Source organism: Bombina bombina, chromosome 11 (assembly GCF_027579735.1).
Source record: "Bombina bombina isolate aBomBom1 chromosome 11, aBomBom1.pri, whole genome shotgun sequence".
In the NCBI taxonomy this organism is placed as follows: Eukaryota; Metazoa; Chordata; class Amphibia; order Anura; family Bombinatoridae; genus Bombina; species Bombina bombina.
Window position 1 is genome coordinate 45,589,403 of NC_069509.1, and position 17,438 is coordinate 45,606,840.

The 17,438-nt window shown below is 37.8% G+C and overlaps 1 protein-coding gene across 1 annotated transcript in view; it reads left to right on the forward strand.

The window, feature by feature from the left end:
* The window catches only part of LOC128641652 (tyrosine-protein phosphatase non-receptor type substrate 1-like), a 44,984-nt gene that overhangs the window by 16,263 nt on the left and 11,283 nt on the right, over window positions 1-17,438 (forward strand). The window contains exons 3-4 of the mRNA XM_053694186.1: window positions 5,987-6,286; window positions 11,092-11,376. Coding sequence (XP_053550161.1) covers window positions 5,987-6,286; window positions 11,092-11,376 — 585 coding nt within the window. The remainder of the gene's footprint in view (window positions 1-5,986; window positions 6,287-11,091; window positions 11,377-17,438) is intronic.

Below are 17,438 nucleotides of genomic sequence, written 5' to 3' on the forward strand. Positions count from 1 at the left end.
GCCTTTTTAAGGGCCATTGGTAGTTTATTGTAGGCTAGGTTTTTTTTATTTTGGGTGGGCTTTTTTATTTTGATAGGGATATTAGATTAGGTGTAATTCTTTTTTATTTTGAATAATTTTGTTTGTTATTTTCCGTAATTTAGTGTTTTTTATAACTTAGTATTTTTTTGTTTTTGTAATTAGCTACTTTGTAATTTTTATAGTGTCAGGATTTTTTTAATGTGTAGTTTAGTTTTATTTAAATTGTAGTTAGTTTAATTTTAGTTTAATAATTATATTAGTTTAATTGATAGTTTAAACTTAGTGTTTTTAATTTGACAGGTAAGTTTTAATTTAATTTAAGATAGGGAAATTTTAATTTTAATATAAAGTTAGGGGGGCATTAGGTTTAGGGGTGAATCGTTAATTTAGTTTATTTTGATGTGGGGGGCTTTCGGTTTAGGGGTTAATAGTTTAGTTTAGTATATTTCGTTGTGGTGGGGCTTGCAGTTTAGGGGTTAATAGGTTTATTATAGTGGCAGCGGTTTAGGGCTTAATAACTTTAGTATAGTGGGGGTAATGTGGGCGGACGACAGATTAGGGGTTAATAATATTTAAATAGTGTTTTTGATGTGGGAGGGTTGCGGTTTAGGGGTTAATAACTTTAGCATAGTGGTGACGATGTCGGGGAGCGGCGGAATAGGGGTTAATACATTTTATTAGTGGCGGTGATGTCGGGAGCGGCAGATTAGGGGTTAATACATTTATTATAGTTTGCCATGTGGGAGGGCCTCGGTTTAGGGGTTAATAGGTAGTTTATGGGTGTTAGTGTACTTTTTAACACTTTAGTTATGATTTTTTGTTAGATATTTGTAGCGTAAAACTCATAACTACTGACTTTAGATGGCCTCATGGATCTTGTCATTTTAGGCTGTAACGCTCGCTTTTTAGCCAGAACGCAAAACTCTTAATACCAGCGCTATGGGAATCCCATTAAAAAACGTAATTTTTACGAGTGCAGTATTGACGTTGCATTACAGGCTAAAAGGCTTGCAGTACAGCTATACCAACAAGACTTGTAATGGCTGCATTAGGGAAAATGATGCGTTAAGGGCCACAACACTGCTATTTGACTCATAACGCTCAACTCGTAATCTATCTGATAATTTATTAGACCCCATAAATCCCACAGCACAGCACTATAAAGGGATAATACAACATGAGCACAAATTTATAGATACATTAACTAACAAATAGTTAAAAGTCCAAACTCCTTTTTCCGCTGGGAACTTAAAATCTAAGAGGTTTATTGGGGTGATGTAAGCAAGAAGGGAGGGTGTGATACAACTTATTATAGATATGGAACTTAAAGGGACATGAAACCCATAATTCTTTGTCCGTGATTCAGAAAGAGAATACAATTTTAAACAACATTCCAATTTACTTCTATTAACTAATTTGCTTTAATCTTTAGATATCCTTTGTTGAAGAAATAACAACACACATGGGTAAGTCAATCACACAATGCATCTATGTACAGCCACCAATCAGCAGCTACTGAGCCTATTTAGATATGTTTTCAACAAAGGACATCAAGAGAATGAAGCAAATTAGATAATAGAAGTAAATTGGAAAGTTGTTTAGAATTGCATCTAAATACTGAAAGGAAGAAAAAAATAGGTTTCATGTCCTTTTATTCTCTTTTTTTCATTTGAAGGGACCATATTATATGCTTTTCTTAAGAGGTACAGTTTCATGAATGGAAGTAGTTCCATAAATTAGAGGGGTTCTTGTAGCAAACATCGAAGGATACATTTATTAGATACATAGACTATGGGAGAATTAATATTTGCAATGTACAGCAGATATCTAAAGCAGAGCTAAATTAATGAGGGATCTGTAGTTTATGAGAATATTTAACTTGAATTTGTTTTCTTGGATACTGGAAGCCAGTGAAGGAAACTAAAGATGTGAGAAATTGATTAGATTATTCGATGATATATATGTCTAGCAGAGGCATTTAATCTAATTTAGAAGATCTGAGAGCAGGGAATGTAATGTTATTAAGGGGTTACAGTAAATGAAGTAATGGCATAAAAAGGAATTATCATGAGGCACGGTGAGGACGTGCAGCAGAGGGGGCTCATCAATATGGGTTAGAGTGAGATGAAGGCCAGGGACTAAACATCCCTACTAAGAGACGCATCCAATTGAACAATCTTAGGTAAAACAAGGTTTAAGTTGCCTTTCTCCAAGAAATCCACTGGTTACAAGCTCAGCTTGCAGTACCTATTTGAATATGTGTGCATAAATTCAGAAGAATGGAAAACCATTGTGAAAACATGTGCAAAAGAACCTAGGAGCTACAGATAATAAACAGAAAGTGCCTGCTGTTGATCCACATCACTAAAGACATCTTCATGTATGGATTACTACAGTGCTTATTTTTCACTCATTCTTATAAATTCTGTTTTTGGAATGGCATTATCTTGTTTTTGTGAACATTATCCTTGGGCTCAGTGGTCTGCCTGCTCTAAAACATGCAACCATGGCACTCAAAGCCGATCACAGTATGTAGTTTATGATAATTACTATAGAAAATATTTATGCGACCAAGTTTGCACGAAATATGAGTCTCGATCCTGCTATGAAAATGTATGCCTAATAAATTGCCTACTTGGTGATTATGGACCATGGTCTCACTGTGATCCCTGTCTCAAAAAACAATTCCGTGTTCGAGAATTGGTTCTCCCTTCTCAGTATGGGGATGAGGAATGTGTAGAATCGTTAGTTGATTCCAGGTTATGTGTTCCTACAAAGATTTGTAATATTGAGCAAGAAGATTGCTATGCAAAATTCAAGTGTGACTCAGGTCGCTGCATATCGAAAAACCTCCAGTGTAATGGAGACAATGACTGCAGTGATAATTCAGATGAAAGGTGTAGTAGGAAAAAAGAGTTTGTGCAAACAAAGCTTTGAGAGCATACCTGGAATTCTGCTGATGGGCAATGGGGTTAATTTCCTATCTGGTGAGAGCCGAGGGGAAGTCCTTGATAATTCTTTCTTTGGAGGAAAATGTGTAACAATTTTAGGAATTAGTACAGGGTCAAACAGAAAATTGTATCGGCAGCCAGCAAATGTTGAAAGCGTGGATTTTGAGATGAAAAATGAAACAAATGATGTAACATCCTCATACTATAATAGTCTGATAAACTTCAGTGGGCAGACAAATTTTCTTCCAATGTCTTTTGGCGATTCATGGGGTATAGATGGAATTCCATTTTTGTTTGGTGGATTTGCTAACACAAGAACTGCCTCATCTTCATCTTACAGAGAAGCTGTGCAAGCATCCTACAAAAAGAATTTAAATTTTATTAGAGTCAATCAATTGATCTCAGTTTCAAATTTCACAATGAAACAGAAAGATCTTTGGATTTCTGATGTCTTCTTAAAGACTCTGAACCATCTGCCATTGGAATATAACTACCCTCTGTATAGCAGAATATTGGAAAACTTTGGAACCCATTACATAAGTAGAGGTAAACTGGGAGGCTCATACGACCCTCTTTACCAATACAGTTCGGAGAATCTGAAAAGTTCAGGTTTAACATAAACGGAATTGATGCAATGTTCACGAACAGAAACAATTAAAAATGTTCTCATTTTTCCATATTTTGAAGTTAACCATAGATGTGAATATAACAAAATGTCTGAGCAGCATGAAGGTTCATTTTTGCAATCATCAGAGAAATCCATATATTTTGTGGAAGGTGGAAGGGCAGAATATGCAGCAGCTTTGGCATGGAAAAAAGAAGGAGCATGTCCAGGACAGACTGCCTATACAAACTGGGTAGCATCAACTGAAGAAAATCCTATAATTGTTGATTATGAGTTGTCTCCAATTCTGGATTTAGTGAAAGGATTTCCCTGTGTAGTGACAAAGCAATGCAACCTCTTAAAGACTTTTTCTACGTATTTAGAGACTTTTGACCCATGTATATATTTCAAGGAATTGCAGCCTTGGGGAAACACAAGTGGGTTCCGAATGTCTCTGTATGTCTCCAGAAGAGGATTATCATCATTACACTGAAGAAATGTGCATTTTTGATACAATTTTGGACAATTACCTCACAATGTCTTGTCGTCAGTTCTTGGCTGAAAAGTGCCTGAGAGTAATACAGCTTGATTGCTTGAATAATGGGCCTTGTGGGGACATTAACCTTGCATGGGTGCAAGACCGGTTAAACCTGTCTATAAGTAGTGTAACGAAGGAGCCTTGTTACGACTGGGAGGTTTGTTCAGCTGGAGCACAATGTAGCTGCATTTTGCTGTATAAGTCCCCTAATAACAAAGACCAACAATATTGTATCAAGACCGGAGCTGCAGGACGACAAAAAACTGTGAACCTCTGCTCGTTGGGGGCTATAAAATGTGCAAAGATGAAAGCAGAGATACAATATAATGGCCCATGTACCAAATGAGAGATTGGTTTCACTAAGGTGTATTTAAATATACCATTGTTACCTATGCATATGTTGTAAAATATGTCATGAATAATCTTGTGTTTGCAGGACTTTTATATAGCGGAAAATGAATACCTTTTTAACATTTTCTAAATAACAGTTGGAATAAAAATGTTTCCCCTAAATAAATAAATGTATTAGTCTGATGGTAAACACAGCTTTGACTGAATACACAATTGTTTATTTTCTAAGAATTGACATTAGAAAGTTTTTTTTCTAAATAAAAGGTTATTGTGTTGATCATACCTGTTCCCTGATCATCTAGTTTTCTACTCTTGCAACTCTTTCTTTAAAAAGTATGTCAGTGCAATGCCTTCTGCCCAACAAGTGCCTCTGTGGGGGGTACATGATGTACCATGGAGTTAAGGGTAATATGAAATGCAATGTATAGGCATGTATTCAGATTTGTATGTGTCTATCAGAGAGATAATATTACTCTGTATTTGAGTAAAAAAGTGCATTGCACAGTATTTCTTAATATGTGTCTCACATAAGGTGTTAATACTGATCTGTATATGACTGAAATGGTTATGTGTCTGACATAGAGTGAAAAACAAACTTCTCAGTTGTGAGAGACATAAAGCAGCAATAGCGAAATGCATTAACATATTAGATAATTATGTTATTGTTCTATTTCTTGTAGAGAACTAAATGCCAAATAATTTATCAAATGGCGGGCGGACATAATTTGCTGTAGCGAAGCATGTCCGCCCGACTTCGGTAAATGCAGCATACACTGTCAGCATTTATCATTGCATAAGCATTTCTTGTGAAATGCTTGTGCATTGCTGCCCCCTGCACATTAACATTCATGGCCAATCGGCTGCTAACAGGGGTGTCAATCATCTTGATTGTATCGGATCTGGATAATTGCAGTTTGCCACCTAAAAGGTGGCGGACAAGTTAAGGAACAGCGTTCTTAGACGGGCTGGAAACCTTGGGCGTAGAAAGCAGCTTCCGCTGCTTGATAAATCTACCCCTTGAAATGAAATTATAGTGCAGAATTCACAGGGGCAGAACTAAGTGAATTCTCTAACAAAAAGGGTGAAACCTGAAAGTACCAGAAAGGTGATAGCTGCCTCCCAATAAAAAGTAATGAGGCACTCTGGTATAGAGCATCTCACAGAGGAGAGTGAAGTTAGTAGGGGAGCACCCGGCACTGATCATCAGCACTTTTGATCATCAGGGCCTGGGTGAGCCTGGTAAGCCAGTCACAAGACGCTAGCTAGCTCCTAGTAGTGTATTGCTGCTCCTAGTAGTGTATTGCTGCCTACCTATGTATGCCTTTTTAAAAAGGTTACCAAGAGAACAAAGCAAACTAGATAATAAAAATAAACTGGAAAATCGCATGCTCTATCTGAATAATGGAAGTTTACTTTTGACTCTACTGTCCTTTTAAGGTGCTTAGTAAATAATTATAATTGGTAATTTGCGACCTAAAGAATTTTATATAAAGTACAAATTGTTACTTTTATTTCCTACAGCTATCCCAAAGATCATAATCACAAACAATCTTGTTGCAAAGAAGAATGAGAATGTTTTAAACTGCACAATCACCGGCTTCTACCCCATTGATATTGATATTAAATGGCTCAGAGACCAAGAGGTTCTGAAATCTGTAATTTATTACACACCCCAGAGAAATTCTGATGGGACGTACTCAGTGAACAGCTCTGTCATAATCACACCCACCAAGGAAAATGAAAATCAGACCTACTCAATCAGGGTCCTACATGCATCTCTCCAGAAACCTCTTCAGAAAGATTTTCAACTTGTCTATGGAGGTAATAATATTACTTGTTGTCTGAGATTACCATGCAAATATGTATATATATATATACTGTGTATTATAATTTATATAATTTATAAGAAACCATAAATCCCACAGCACAGCACTATAAAACTAAGTGCTCAGTTGTGAAACATAAAGGAGCAATAGCAAAATGCATTAACCTATTAGATAATTTTATTATTGCACTATTTCTTGTAGAGAACTAAATGCCAACAATTTCTATGGCTTGGAGTGTAATTATTTTATTTTTTTATTTTTTTTTAAATTTTTCAACTTTATTGAAGTCTTTAATTGACAATGTATAATTTTACATGACAAAGTGTATAAAAGTAAACACAAGGGGGCCTAGTTATATAGCTCCGTACAGAGCTTGAGGGCCCGTGTTTCTGGCGAGTCTGCAGGCTTGCCAGAAACACTAGTTATGAAGCAGCGGTCTAAAGACCACTGCTCCATAACCCTGTCCACCTGCTACGATGAGGCGGACAGGAATCGCCGGAATTCAACCCGATCAAGTACGATCGGGTTGATTGACACCCCCTGGCCCCGGGTATCTTTTGTTGAAAAGCAGGGACATAAACGTAGTAGCCGGCCCATTTCTGGAGCACCATATGGCAGCAATTTTGCAATAATTCATTTGCAAGAGCACTGGATGGCAGCACTCTTTCCTGTTATGTGGTGCTCCTGACGGCTACCTAGGTATCTCTTCAACAAAGAATATCATGAAACAACAAAACATAAACAACTATTGCTTTTGAAAACAGACATATTTCAGTGCTATATTTTCAACAATCTCTTTTTCCCAACCTATATTCTTGGCCTTTGGTAGTGTGTAGTAATATCTGGAGTAACTGAGCTTTCTTTAAAGTAAAATACTGAGGTAAAACAGCATTTATAAAGTAAAATACTGAGGTAAAACAGCATTTATAAAGTAAAATACTGAGGTAAAACAGCATTTATAAAGTAAAATACTGAGGTAAAACAGCATTTATAAAGTAAAATACTGAGGTAAAACAGCATTTATAAAGTAAAATACTGAGGTAAAACAGCATTTATAAAGTAAAATACTGAGGTAAAACAGCATTTATAAAGTAAAATACTGAGGTAAAACAGCATTTATAAAGTAAAATACTGAGGTAAAACAGCATTTATAAAGTAAAATACTGAGGTAAAACAGCATTTATAAAGTAAAATACTGAGGTAAAACAGCATTTATAACCTCCAGCGCTAATATGCTCTGCTCTCATGCGTCATTTGGAGACAGATGTCCTGTTATTTCAATGGCACTGTCTTAAAAATCTCATATGGAGTTAAAGCTTGAGAGAAACTAAAATGATCTACAGATAATGACAACTGCAGAGACATCTGTCACTGGGTCATCTACACAAGGATGTTATTGTTTTTACAAGGAGCACTACAGTTCTTGGTATGAAGGGATTGGAAATAAACTATTAGGGGCATATTTATCAAAGTGCGAGTGGACATTATAAGATGTAGCGTATCATGTCGCTGCACATCGATAAATGCCGACAGCATACGGCATTTATCATTGCACAAGCAGTTCACCAGAACTGCTTGTGCAATACCACCCCCTGCAGATTCGTGGCCAATCAGCCGCTAGCAGGGGGTGTCAATGAACCCGATAGTATTCAATTGGTTGATTTCTGTCCGCAGCCTCAGAGCAGGCGGACAAGTTATGGAGCAGCGGTCTCTAGATTGCTACTTCATAACTTCTGTTTCTGGCGAGCCTGAGGGGCTCACCAGAAACACAGCCCTCCCATTTGGAGCTTGATAATTCGACCCCATAATCTGAAATTAAAAACGGCCACTGAGTCAATAATGGTTGTGTTAGCAACAATCACCAGCCGTGTTCAGCTAAGTATTGCTGGTGGGTAGTGATGTCGCGAACCTAAAATTTTGTGTTCGCGAACAACTTCCGCAAATGTTCGTGAACAGGCGAACGGGGCCAACCACCATAGACTTCAATAGGCAGGCGAATTTTAAAACCCACAGGGACTCTTTCTGGCCACAATAGTGATGGAAAAGTTGTTTCAAGGGTACTAACACCTGGACTGTGGCATGCCGGAGGGGGATCCATGGCAAAACTCCCATGGAAAATTACATAGTTGATGCAGAGTCTGGTTTTAATCCATGAAGGGCATAAATCACCTAACATTCCTAAATTGTTTGGAATAACGTGCTTTAAAACATCAGGTATGATGTTGTATCGATCAGGTAGTGTAAGGGTTACGCCCGCTTCACAGTGACAGACCAAACTCCCCATTTAACGCACCGCACTGCATTATTCTAGGGCCAAAGGGAATCACAGCACCACGAACACGATGGCCCCTGCGGGGTGGCCTGCCTCTGCCTGTCATTTTTTTTCCGATTAGTGGTACTATGCGTGCAAGCTACTGTGACAACAGATATGAGTGGCACTGTGCACTGGCAGAAGTTGGCAGAGTAGACGCTGTAGGCCTGACACACACGCCTGCAGACAACTAACTGCTATTCAATCTATTACAGTCAAAATTGTATTTTTTTTTTAAATGTACACTACTGTTACAACAGATATGAGTGGTGTCACTGGAGTGACACTGTGCCCTGGCAGGCAGGCACTGAAATGCACACGTGTGAAGGAAACTGACTGCTATTATTTCACAGTCAAAAAAGTGTTTTTTTTTTTTTTCAAATCTACACTACTGTTACACCAGATATGAGTGGTGGCACTGGGGTGACACTGTGCCCTGGCAGGCAGGCACTGAAACGCACACGTGTGAAGGAAACTGACTGCTATTATTTCACAGTCAAATTTCTAGTTTTTTTTTAACCCCTTAATGACCGAGGACGTACGCCATACGTCCTCAGAAAAAATACAGTTAACGCCTGAGGACGTATGGCGTACGTCCTCGGTTTGGAAAGCAGCTGGAAGTGATCCTGATCGCTTCCAGCTGCTTTCCGGTTATTGCAGGATGCCTCGATATCCTGCAATAACAAATTTTACCTCTCCGGTGGGGCTAACATAACATTATTAACTCAGTGGCCATTTTTAATTTCAGATTATGGGGCCGAATTATCAAGCTCCAAATGGGAGGGCTGTGTTTCTGGCGAGCCCCTCAGGTTCGCCGGAAACAGAAGTTATGAAGTAGCAATCTAGAGGCCGCTGCTCCATAACTTGTCCGCCTGCTCTAAGGGTTCATTAACACCCCCTGCTAGCGGCCGATTGGCCACGAATCTACTGGAGGCGGTATTGCACAAGCAGTTCTGGTGAACTGCTTGTGCAATGATAAATGTTGTATGCTATCGGCATTTATCGATGTGCAGCGACATGATACGCTACATCATATAATGTCCACTCGCACTTTGATAAATATGCCCCATATAGTTTATTTACAATCCCTTTGTACCAAAAACTGTAGTGCTCTTTGTAAAAACAATAACATCCTTGTGTAGATGACCCAGTGACAGATGTCTCTGAAGTTGTCATTATCTGTAGATCATTTTAGTTTCTCTCAAGCTTTAACTCCATATGAGATTGTAAAGACAGTGCCATTTAAATAACAGGACATCTGTCTCCAAATGACGCATGAGAGCAGAGCATATTAGCGCTGGAGGTTATAAATGCTGTTTTACCTCAGTGTTTTACTTTATAAATGCTGTTTTACCTCAGTATTTTACTTTATAAATGCTGTTTTACCTCAGTATTTAACTTTATAAATGCTGTTTTACCTCAGTATTTTACTTTATAAATGCTGTTTTACCTCAGTATTTTACTTTATAAATGCTGTTTTACCTCAGTATTTTACTTTATAAATGCTGTTTTACCTCAGTATTTTACTTTATAAATGCTGTTTTACCTCAGTCTTTTACTTTAAAGAAAGCTCAGTTACTCCAGATATTACTACACACTACCAAAGGCCAAGAAAATAGGTTGGGAAAAAGAGATTGTTGAAAATATTGTTTAAAATGCCACAGCACTGAAATATGTCTGTTTTCAAAAGCAATAGTTGTTTATGTTTTGTTGTTTCTTTGCTTTGTTCCCATGATATTCTTTGTTGAAGAGATACCTAGGTAGCCGTCAGGAGCACCACATAACAGGAAATAGTGCTGCCATCCAGTGCTCTTGCAAATGAATTATTGCAAAATTGCTGCCATATAGTGCTCCAGAAATGGGACGGCTACTATGTTTATGTCCCTGCTTTTCAACAAAAGATACCAAGAGAACAAAGACATATTATACTAAAAGTAAATTAGAAAGTTGTTTAAAATAATTTGATCTATCTGAATCATGAAAGAAAGAATTTGGATTTCATATCCCTTTAATTAAACATGGTATATACAAGATAAATTCTATTAGTCCGGATAACAAAGACATTATTAAAGGACCAGTCAACACAGTAGATTTACATAATCAACAAATGCAAGATAACAAGACAATGCAATAGCACTTAGTCTGAACTTCAAATGAGTAGTAGATTTTTTTTCTGACAATTTAAAAGTTATGTTTTTTTCCACTCCCCTTGTACCATGTGACAGCCATCAGCCAATCACAAATGCATACACGTACCATGTGACAGCCATCAGCAATTCACAAATGTATACACACTTATTCTTGCACATGCTCAGTAGGAGCTGGTGACTCAAAAAGTGTAAATATAAAAAGACTGCACATTTTGTTAATGGAAATAAATTGGAAAGTTGTTTAAAATTGCTGCTCTATCTGAATGATGCAAGTTTAATTTTGATTGAGTGTCCCTTTAAGTATATGAGTGACTTAATCATGTATGTATTATATTTCAGTGGTTCCCTCTATTCACATGAGATCTACACAGCTCCATCAAAAGGAAGAGACAACATTAATTTGTCAAGTATGGGGGTTCTATCCAGAATCCATTTCTGTAAATTGGTACCTTAATGGAGCTCTTGTGAAACCAAAATCCATCCAACAATTTAATGGTTCATTCCTAGAGTCTGTCTACCAATTTACACAAACAACTGAACATCACAAGGTGGAGATGTCATGTGAGGTGGAACATGCAACGCTCTCCAAACCTCTTGTAGAGAAGCTTGTGGTTCAACTGAAAGGTGAGAATAAAAGTATATTATTATACTCTTAGTAGAACAACACTGAAAAAAATAGAAATTGTTAGTAATAGAAAACAATACTGCTCCCACTAGTGTATGATATGTGCAAATTAATTATCAACAATGGCTACCAAGAGAACAAAGCACATTTGAAAAAAGACATTTTAAAAGTGTCTTAAAATTACATGCTCTAATTTAATTTTGACTTTCCTATCCCTTTAATATAATGTACATTATTATAATTATTTTTACAATCCGTGATATTTATACTCTCTGACTGAGGAACAAGTGGAAAATGCAGGTTAAAACATTCTTCTCAGTCAATGGGGCCTATTTATCAAAGGTCTTGCGGACCTGATCCGACAGTACGGATCAGGTCCGCAAGACCTCGCTGAATGCGGAGAGCAATACGCTCTCCGTATTCAGCATTTCAACAGCAGCTCATAAGAGCTGATGGTGCAACGCCGCCCCCTGCAGACCCGCGGCCAATCACCAGCAGGGGGTGTCAATCAACCCGATCAGGTTGATTTCCGGAGATTCCTGTCTGCCTCATCACAGCAGGTCGGACAGGGTTATGGAGCAGCGGTCTTTAGACCACTGCTCCATAACTTGTGTTTCTGGCGAGTCTGAAGACTCGCCAGAAACACGGGCTCACAAGCTCCGTTCAGAGCTTGATAAATGGGCCCCAATGTGTGACAAAACCAGAGCTGTAACTGATAGTTCACAAAGAACAAATTGCATATAGATTGTTATCTAAGTAATGTATAATCTTTGTATTTCTCTTTTCCAGCAAACAGAAGAACTTTGATTTTGTCAATACTTTCATTTGCTTTAGTTTTTCTCTCACTAATTGTGGGTATTGGCATATTATGGGTGCAGAAAAGAAAGAAAAAAGGTAAGCAACTTAAATAACATTTCTATTAAAGTTAAATCATACATTTTATTTTATGTTTTGAATACATATCTATTTATACAATGTTGCCACTATGTTACAAGATAATATTTTGGATGCTGAAAGTCAGGGGTATTGCTAGAACCATAATCTGGGGCTTGATCCCAGTGAAAAATCCAACAGAGTAAAAATACAGAAGTCAAAAGAGGGCCACAATTGGGGCTTTAGCCCTCTATAAGTCCCTTAATAAACCCCCTGATGTTAGTGATTTTTATTCCTATACATAAGTGTGGGAATGCCCGGTATAGCACCTCAGCTGATATTTGTGGATTACATTTTGAAGCTATTCGAATCTATGAGAAGAGCAGGTATTGTAAATAGTTAAGCCATTCAGATTACATATACAACATAACAGGAAAAGCAGGAGGTTAAACAAGAAAAACTGTCGGCTAGATTACGAGTTTTTGTCGGTAATGGTGTGCGGTGCTAACGAGCCTTTTTTTCTCACTGCTCACTTAAGACAGCACTGGTATTACGAGTTTTCTGAAAGGCTGCGTTTGCCTCAGAAAAGTGAGCGTTGAGCAAAATTTAGCTCCACATCTCACCTCAATACCAGCGCTGCTTACGGTAGCCGTGAGCTGGCTAAAACGTGCTTGTGCACGATTTCCCCATAGGAAACAATGGCGCTGAGGCGGCTGAAAAAAAACCTAACACTTGCAAAAAAGCAGCGTTCAGCTCTTAACGCAGCCCCATTGATTCCTAAGGGGAAATAAAAGTTATGTCTACACCTAACACCCTAACATGAACCCCGAGTCTAAACACCCCTAATCTTACACTTATTAACCCCTAATCTGTCACCCCCAACATCGTCGCCACCTGCATTATACTATTAACCCCTAATCTGCCGCTCCGGACACCGCCGCCACTTACATTATACCTATGAACCCCTAATCTGCTGCCCCTAACATCGCCGACACCTACATTATATTTATTAACCCCTAATCTGCCGACCCCAATGTCACCGCAACCTAACTTCACTTATTAACCCCTAATCTGCCGTCCCCAACGTCGCCACCACTATAATAAAGTTATTAACCCCTAAATCTAAGTCTAACCCTAACCCCCCTAACTTAAATATAATTTAAATAAATCTAAATAAAATAACTACAATTAAATAAATTATTCCTATTTAAAACTAAATACTTACCTATAAAATAAACCCTAAGCTAGCTACAATATAACAAATAGTTACATTGCAGCTAGCTTAGGATTTATTTTTATTTTACAGGCAAGTTTGTATTTATTTTAACTAGGTAGAATAGTTATTAAATAGTTATTAACTATTTAATAACTACCTAGCTAAAATAAATACAAAAGTACCTGTAAAATAAAACCTAACCTAAGTTACAATTACACCTAACACTACACTATAAATAAGTTAATTAACTAAATTAAATTAAACAAATTACAATAAAATAAAATAAAGTACAAACAAAAACAAACACTAAATTACAAAAAATAATAAAATAATTACAAGAATTTTAAACTAATTACACCTACTCTAATCCCCCTAATAAAATTAAAAAGCCCCCCAAAATAATAAAAATCCCTACCCTATACTAAATTACAAATAGCCCTTAAAAGGGCTTTTTGCAGGGCAATGCCCCAAAGTAATCAGCTCTTTTACCTGTAAATAAAAAATACAATACCCCCCCAGCATTAAAACCCACCACCCACACACCCAACCCTACTCTAAAACCCACCCGATCCCCCCTTAATAAAACCTAACACTAACCCCTTGAAGATCACCCTACCTTGAGACATCTTCACCCAGCTGGGCCGAAGTACTCCAAGAAGCCGGGCAGAAGTGGTCCTCCAGACGGCCAGGTCTTCATCCGATCCGGGCAGAAGAGGTCCTCCAGACGGCCAGAAGTCTTCATCCAGGCGGCATCTTCTATCTTCATCCTTCCGGTGCGGAGCGGGTCCATCTTCAATCCAGCCGACGCGGAGCATCCTCTTCCAACGAAGTCCAACCGAAGAATGAAGGTTCCTTTAAATGACGTCATCCAAGATGGCGTCCCTTCAGTTCCGATTGGCTGATAGAATTCTGTCAGCCAATCAGAATTAAGGTAGGAAAAATCCTATTGGCTAATGCAATCAGCCAATAGAATTGAGCTCACATTCTATTGGCTGATTGGATCAGCCAATAGGATTGAACTTCAATTCTATTGGTTGATTGCATCAGCCAATAGGATTTTTCCTACCTTAATTCCGATTGGCTGATAGAATCCTATCAGCCAATCGGAATTGAAGGGACGCCATCTTGGATGACATTATTTAAAGGAACCTTCATTCTTCGGTTGGAAGAGGATGCTACGAGTCAACTGGATTGAAGATGAATGAAGATAGAAGATGCCGTCTGGATGAAGACTTCTGGCCATCTGGAGGACCACTTCTGCCCGGCATCTTGGAGGACTTCGGCCCGGCTGGGTGAAGACGTCTCAAGGTAGGGTGATCTTCAAGGGGTTAGTGTTAGGTTTTATTAAGGGGGGATTGAATGGGTTTTAGAGTAGGGTTGGGTGTGTAGGTGGTGGGTTTTAATGTTGGGGGGCATTGTATTTTTTTTACAGGTAAAATAGCTGATTACTTTGGGGCAATGCCCCAAAAAAAGCCCTTTTAAGGGCTATTTGTAATTTAGTATAGGGTAAGGATTTTTATTATTTCGGGGGGCTTTTTTATTTTATTAGGGGCATTAGATTAGGTGCAATTAGTTTAAACTTCTTGTAATTATTTTATTATTTTTTGTAATTTAGTGTTTGTTTGTTTTTGTACTTTAGTTTATTTTATTGTGATTAGTTTAATTTAATTTAGTTAATTAATTAATTTATAGTGTAGTGTTAGGTGTAATTGTAACTTAGGTTAGGTTTTATTTTACAGGTACTTTTGTATTTATTTTAGCTAGGTATTTATTAAATAGTTAATAACTATTTAATAACCATTGTACCTAGTTAAAATAAATACAAAGTTGCCTGTAAAATAAATATAAATCCTAAAATAGTTACAATGTAACTATTAGTTATATTGTAGCTATATTAGGGTTTATTTTACAGGTAAGTATTTAGTTATAAATAGGAATAATTTATTTAATTATAGTAAGTTTATTTCGTTTTATTTAAATTATATTTAACTTAGGGGGGTGTTAGGGTTAGTGTTAGGTTTAGGGGTTAATAAATTTAATATAGTAGTGGCGACGTTGGGGGTGGCAGATTAGGGGTTAATAATTGTAGTTAGGTGTCTGCAATGTTATGGACGGCAAATTAGGGGTTAATATAAATTTTTATAGTGTTTGCGGAGTGCGGCGGTTTAGGGGTTATTACATTTATTATAGTGGTGGCGATGTCCGGTCGGCAGATTAGGGGTTAATAATTGTAGTTAGGTGGCGGCAACGTTTGGGGGGGCAGATTAGGGGTTAATAAATATAATGTAGGTGTCTGCGATGTTAGGGACAGCAGATTAGGGGTTCATAGGTATAATGTAGGTGGCGGCGGTGTAAGGGGTTAAATAATTTTATTTTAGTGTTTGTAATGTGGGGGGGGGGCTCAGTTTAGGGGTTCATAGGTAGTTTATGGGTGTTAGTGTACTTTGTAGCACTGTAGTTAAGAGCTCTTGTCGGTAGAGGCTGAATAAAATAAAATTAACTACAATTAACTACAATTAACTAAATTACTCCTATTTAAAACTAAATACTTACCTGTAAAATAAACCCTAAGATATCTACAATATAACTAATAGTTACATTGTATATATCTCAGGGTTTATTTTTATTTTACAGGCAACTTTGTATATTATTTTAACTAGGTACAATAGTTATTAAATAGTTATTAACTATTTAATAGCTACCTAGTTAAAATAAAGACAAATTTACCTGTAAAATAAAACCTAACCTAAGTTACAATTACACCTAACACTACACTATAATTAAATTAATTCCATAAATTAACTACAATTAAATACAATTAAATTCAATTATCTAAAGTACGAAAAAAAACACTAAATTACAGAAAATAATAAAATAATTACAAGTTTTTTAAACTAATTACACCTAATCTAATCGCCCTAATAAAATAAAAAAGCCCCCCAAAATAATAAAAAGCCCTACGCTATACTAAATTACAAATAGCCCTTAAAAGGGCCTTTTGCGGGGCATTGCCCCAAAGTAATCAGCTCTTTTACCTGTAAAAAAAAGTACAATACCCCCCAACATTAAAACCCACCACCCACACACCCAATGCTACTCTAAAACCCACCCAATCCCCCCTTAATCAAACCTAACACTAACCCCTTGAATATCACCCTACCTTGAGAAGTCTTCACCCAACCGGGCCGAAGTCCTCAACAAAGCCGGGCGAAGTGGTCCTCCAGATGGGCAGAAGTCGTCATCCAAGCCGGGAAGAAGAGGTCCTCCAGACGGGCAGAAGTCTTCATCCAGACGGCATCTTCTATCTTCATCCATCCGGCGTGGAGCGGGTCCATCTTCAAGACATCCAACGCGGAGCATCCTCTTTTTTCTTCATCCGACGACTGAATGAAGGTTCCTTTAAGTGACGTCATCCAAGATGGCGTCCCTTCAATTCCGATTGGCTGATAAAATTCTATCAGCCAATCAGAATTAAGGTAGAAAAAATCCTATTGGCTGATGCAATCAGCCAATAGGATTGAGCTTGCATTCTATTGGCTGTTTCAATCAGCCAATAGAATGCAAGGTCAATCCTATTGGCTGTTCCAATCAGCCAATAGGATTGAAGTTCAATCCTATTGTCTGGTTGCATCAGCCAATAGGATTTTTTCTACCTTAATTCCGATTTGCTGATAGAATTCTATCAGCCAATCGGAATTGAAGGGACGCCATCTTGGATGACGTCATTTAAAGGAACCTTCATTCAGTCGTCGGATAAAGACAGAAGAGGATGCTCTGCGTCGGATGTCTTGAAGATGGACCCGCTCCACGCCGGATGGATGAAGATAGAAGATGCCACCTGGATGAAGACTTCTGCCCATCTGGAGGACCTCTTCTTCCTAGCTTGAATGAAGACTTCTGCCCGTCTGGAGGACCACTTCGCCCAGCTTTGTTGAGGACTTCGGCCTGGTTGGGTGAAGACTTCTCAAGGTA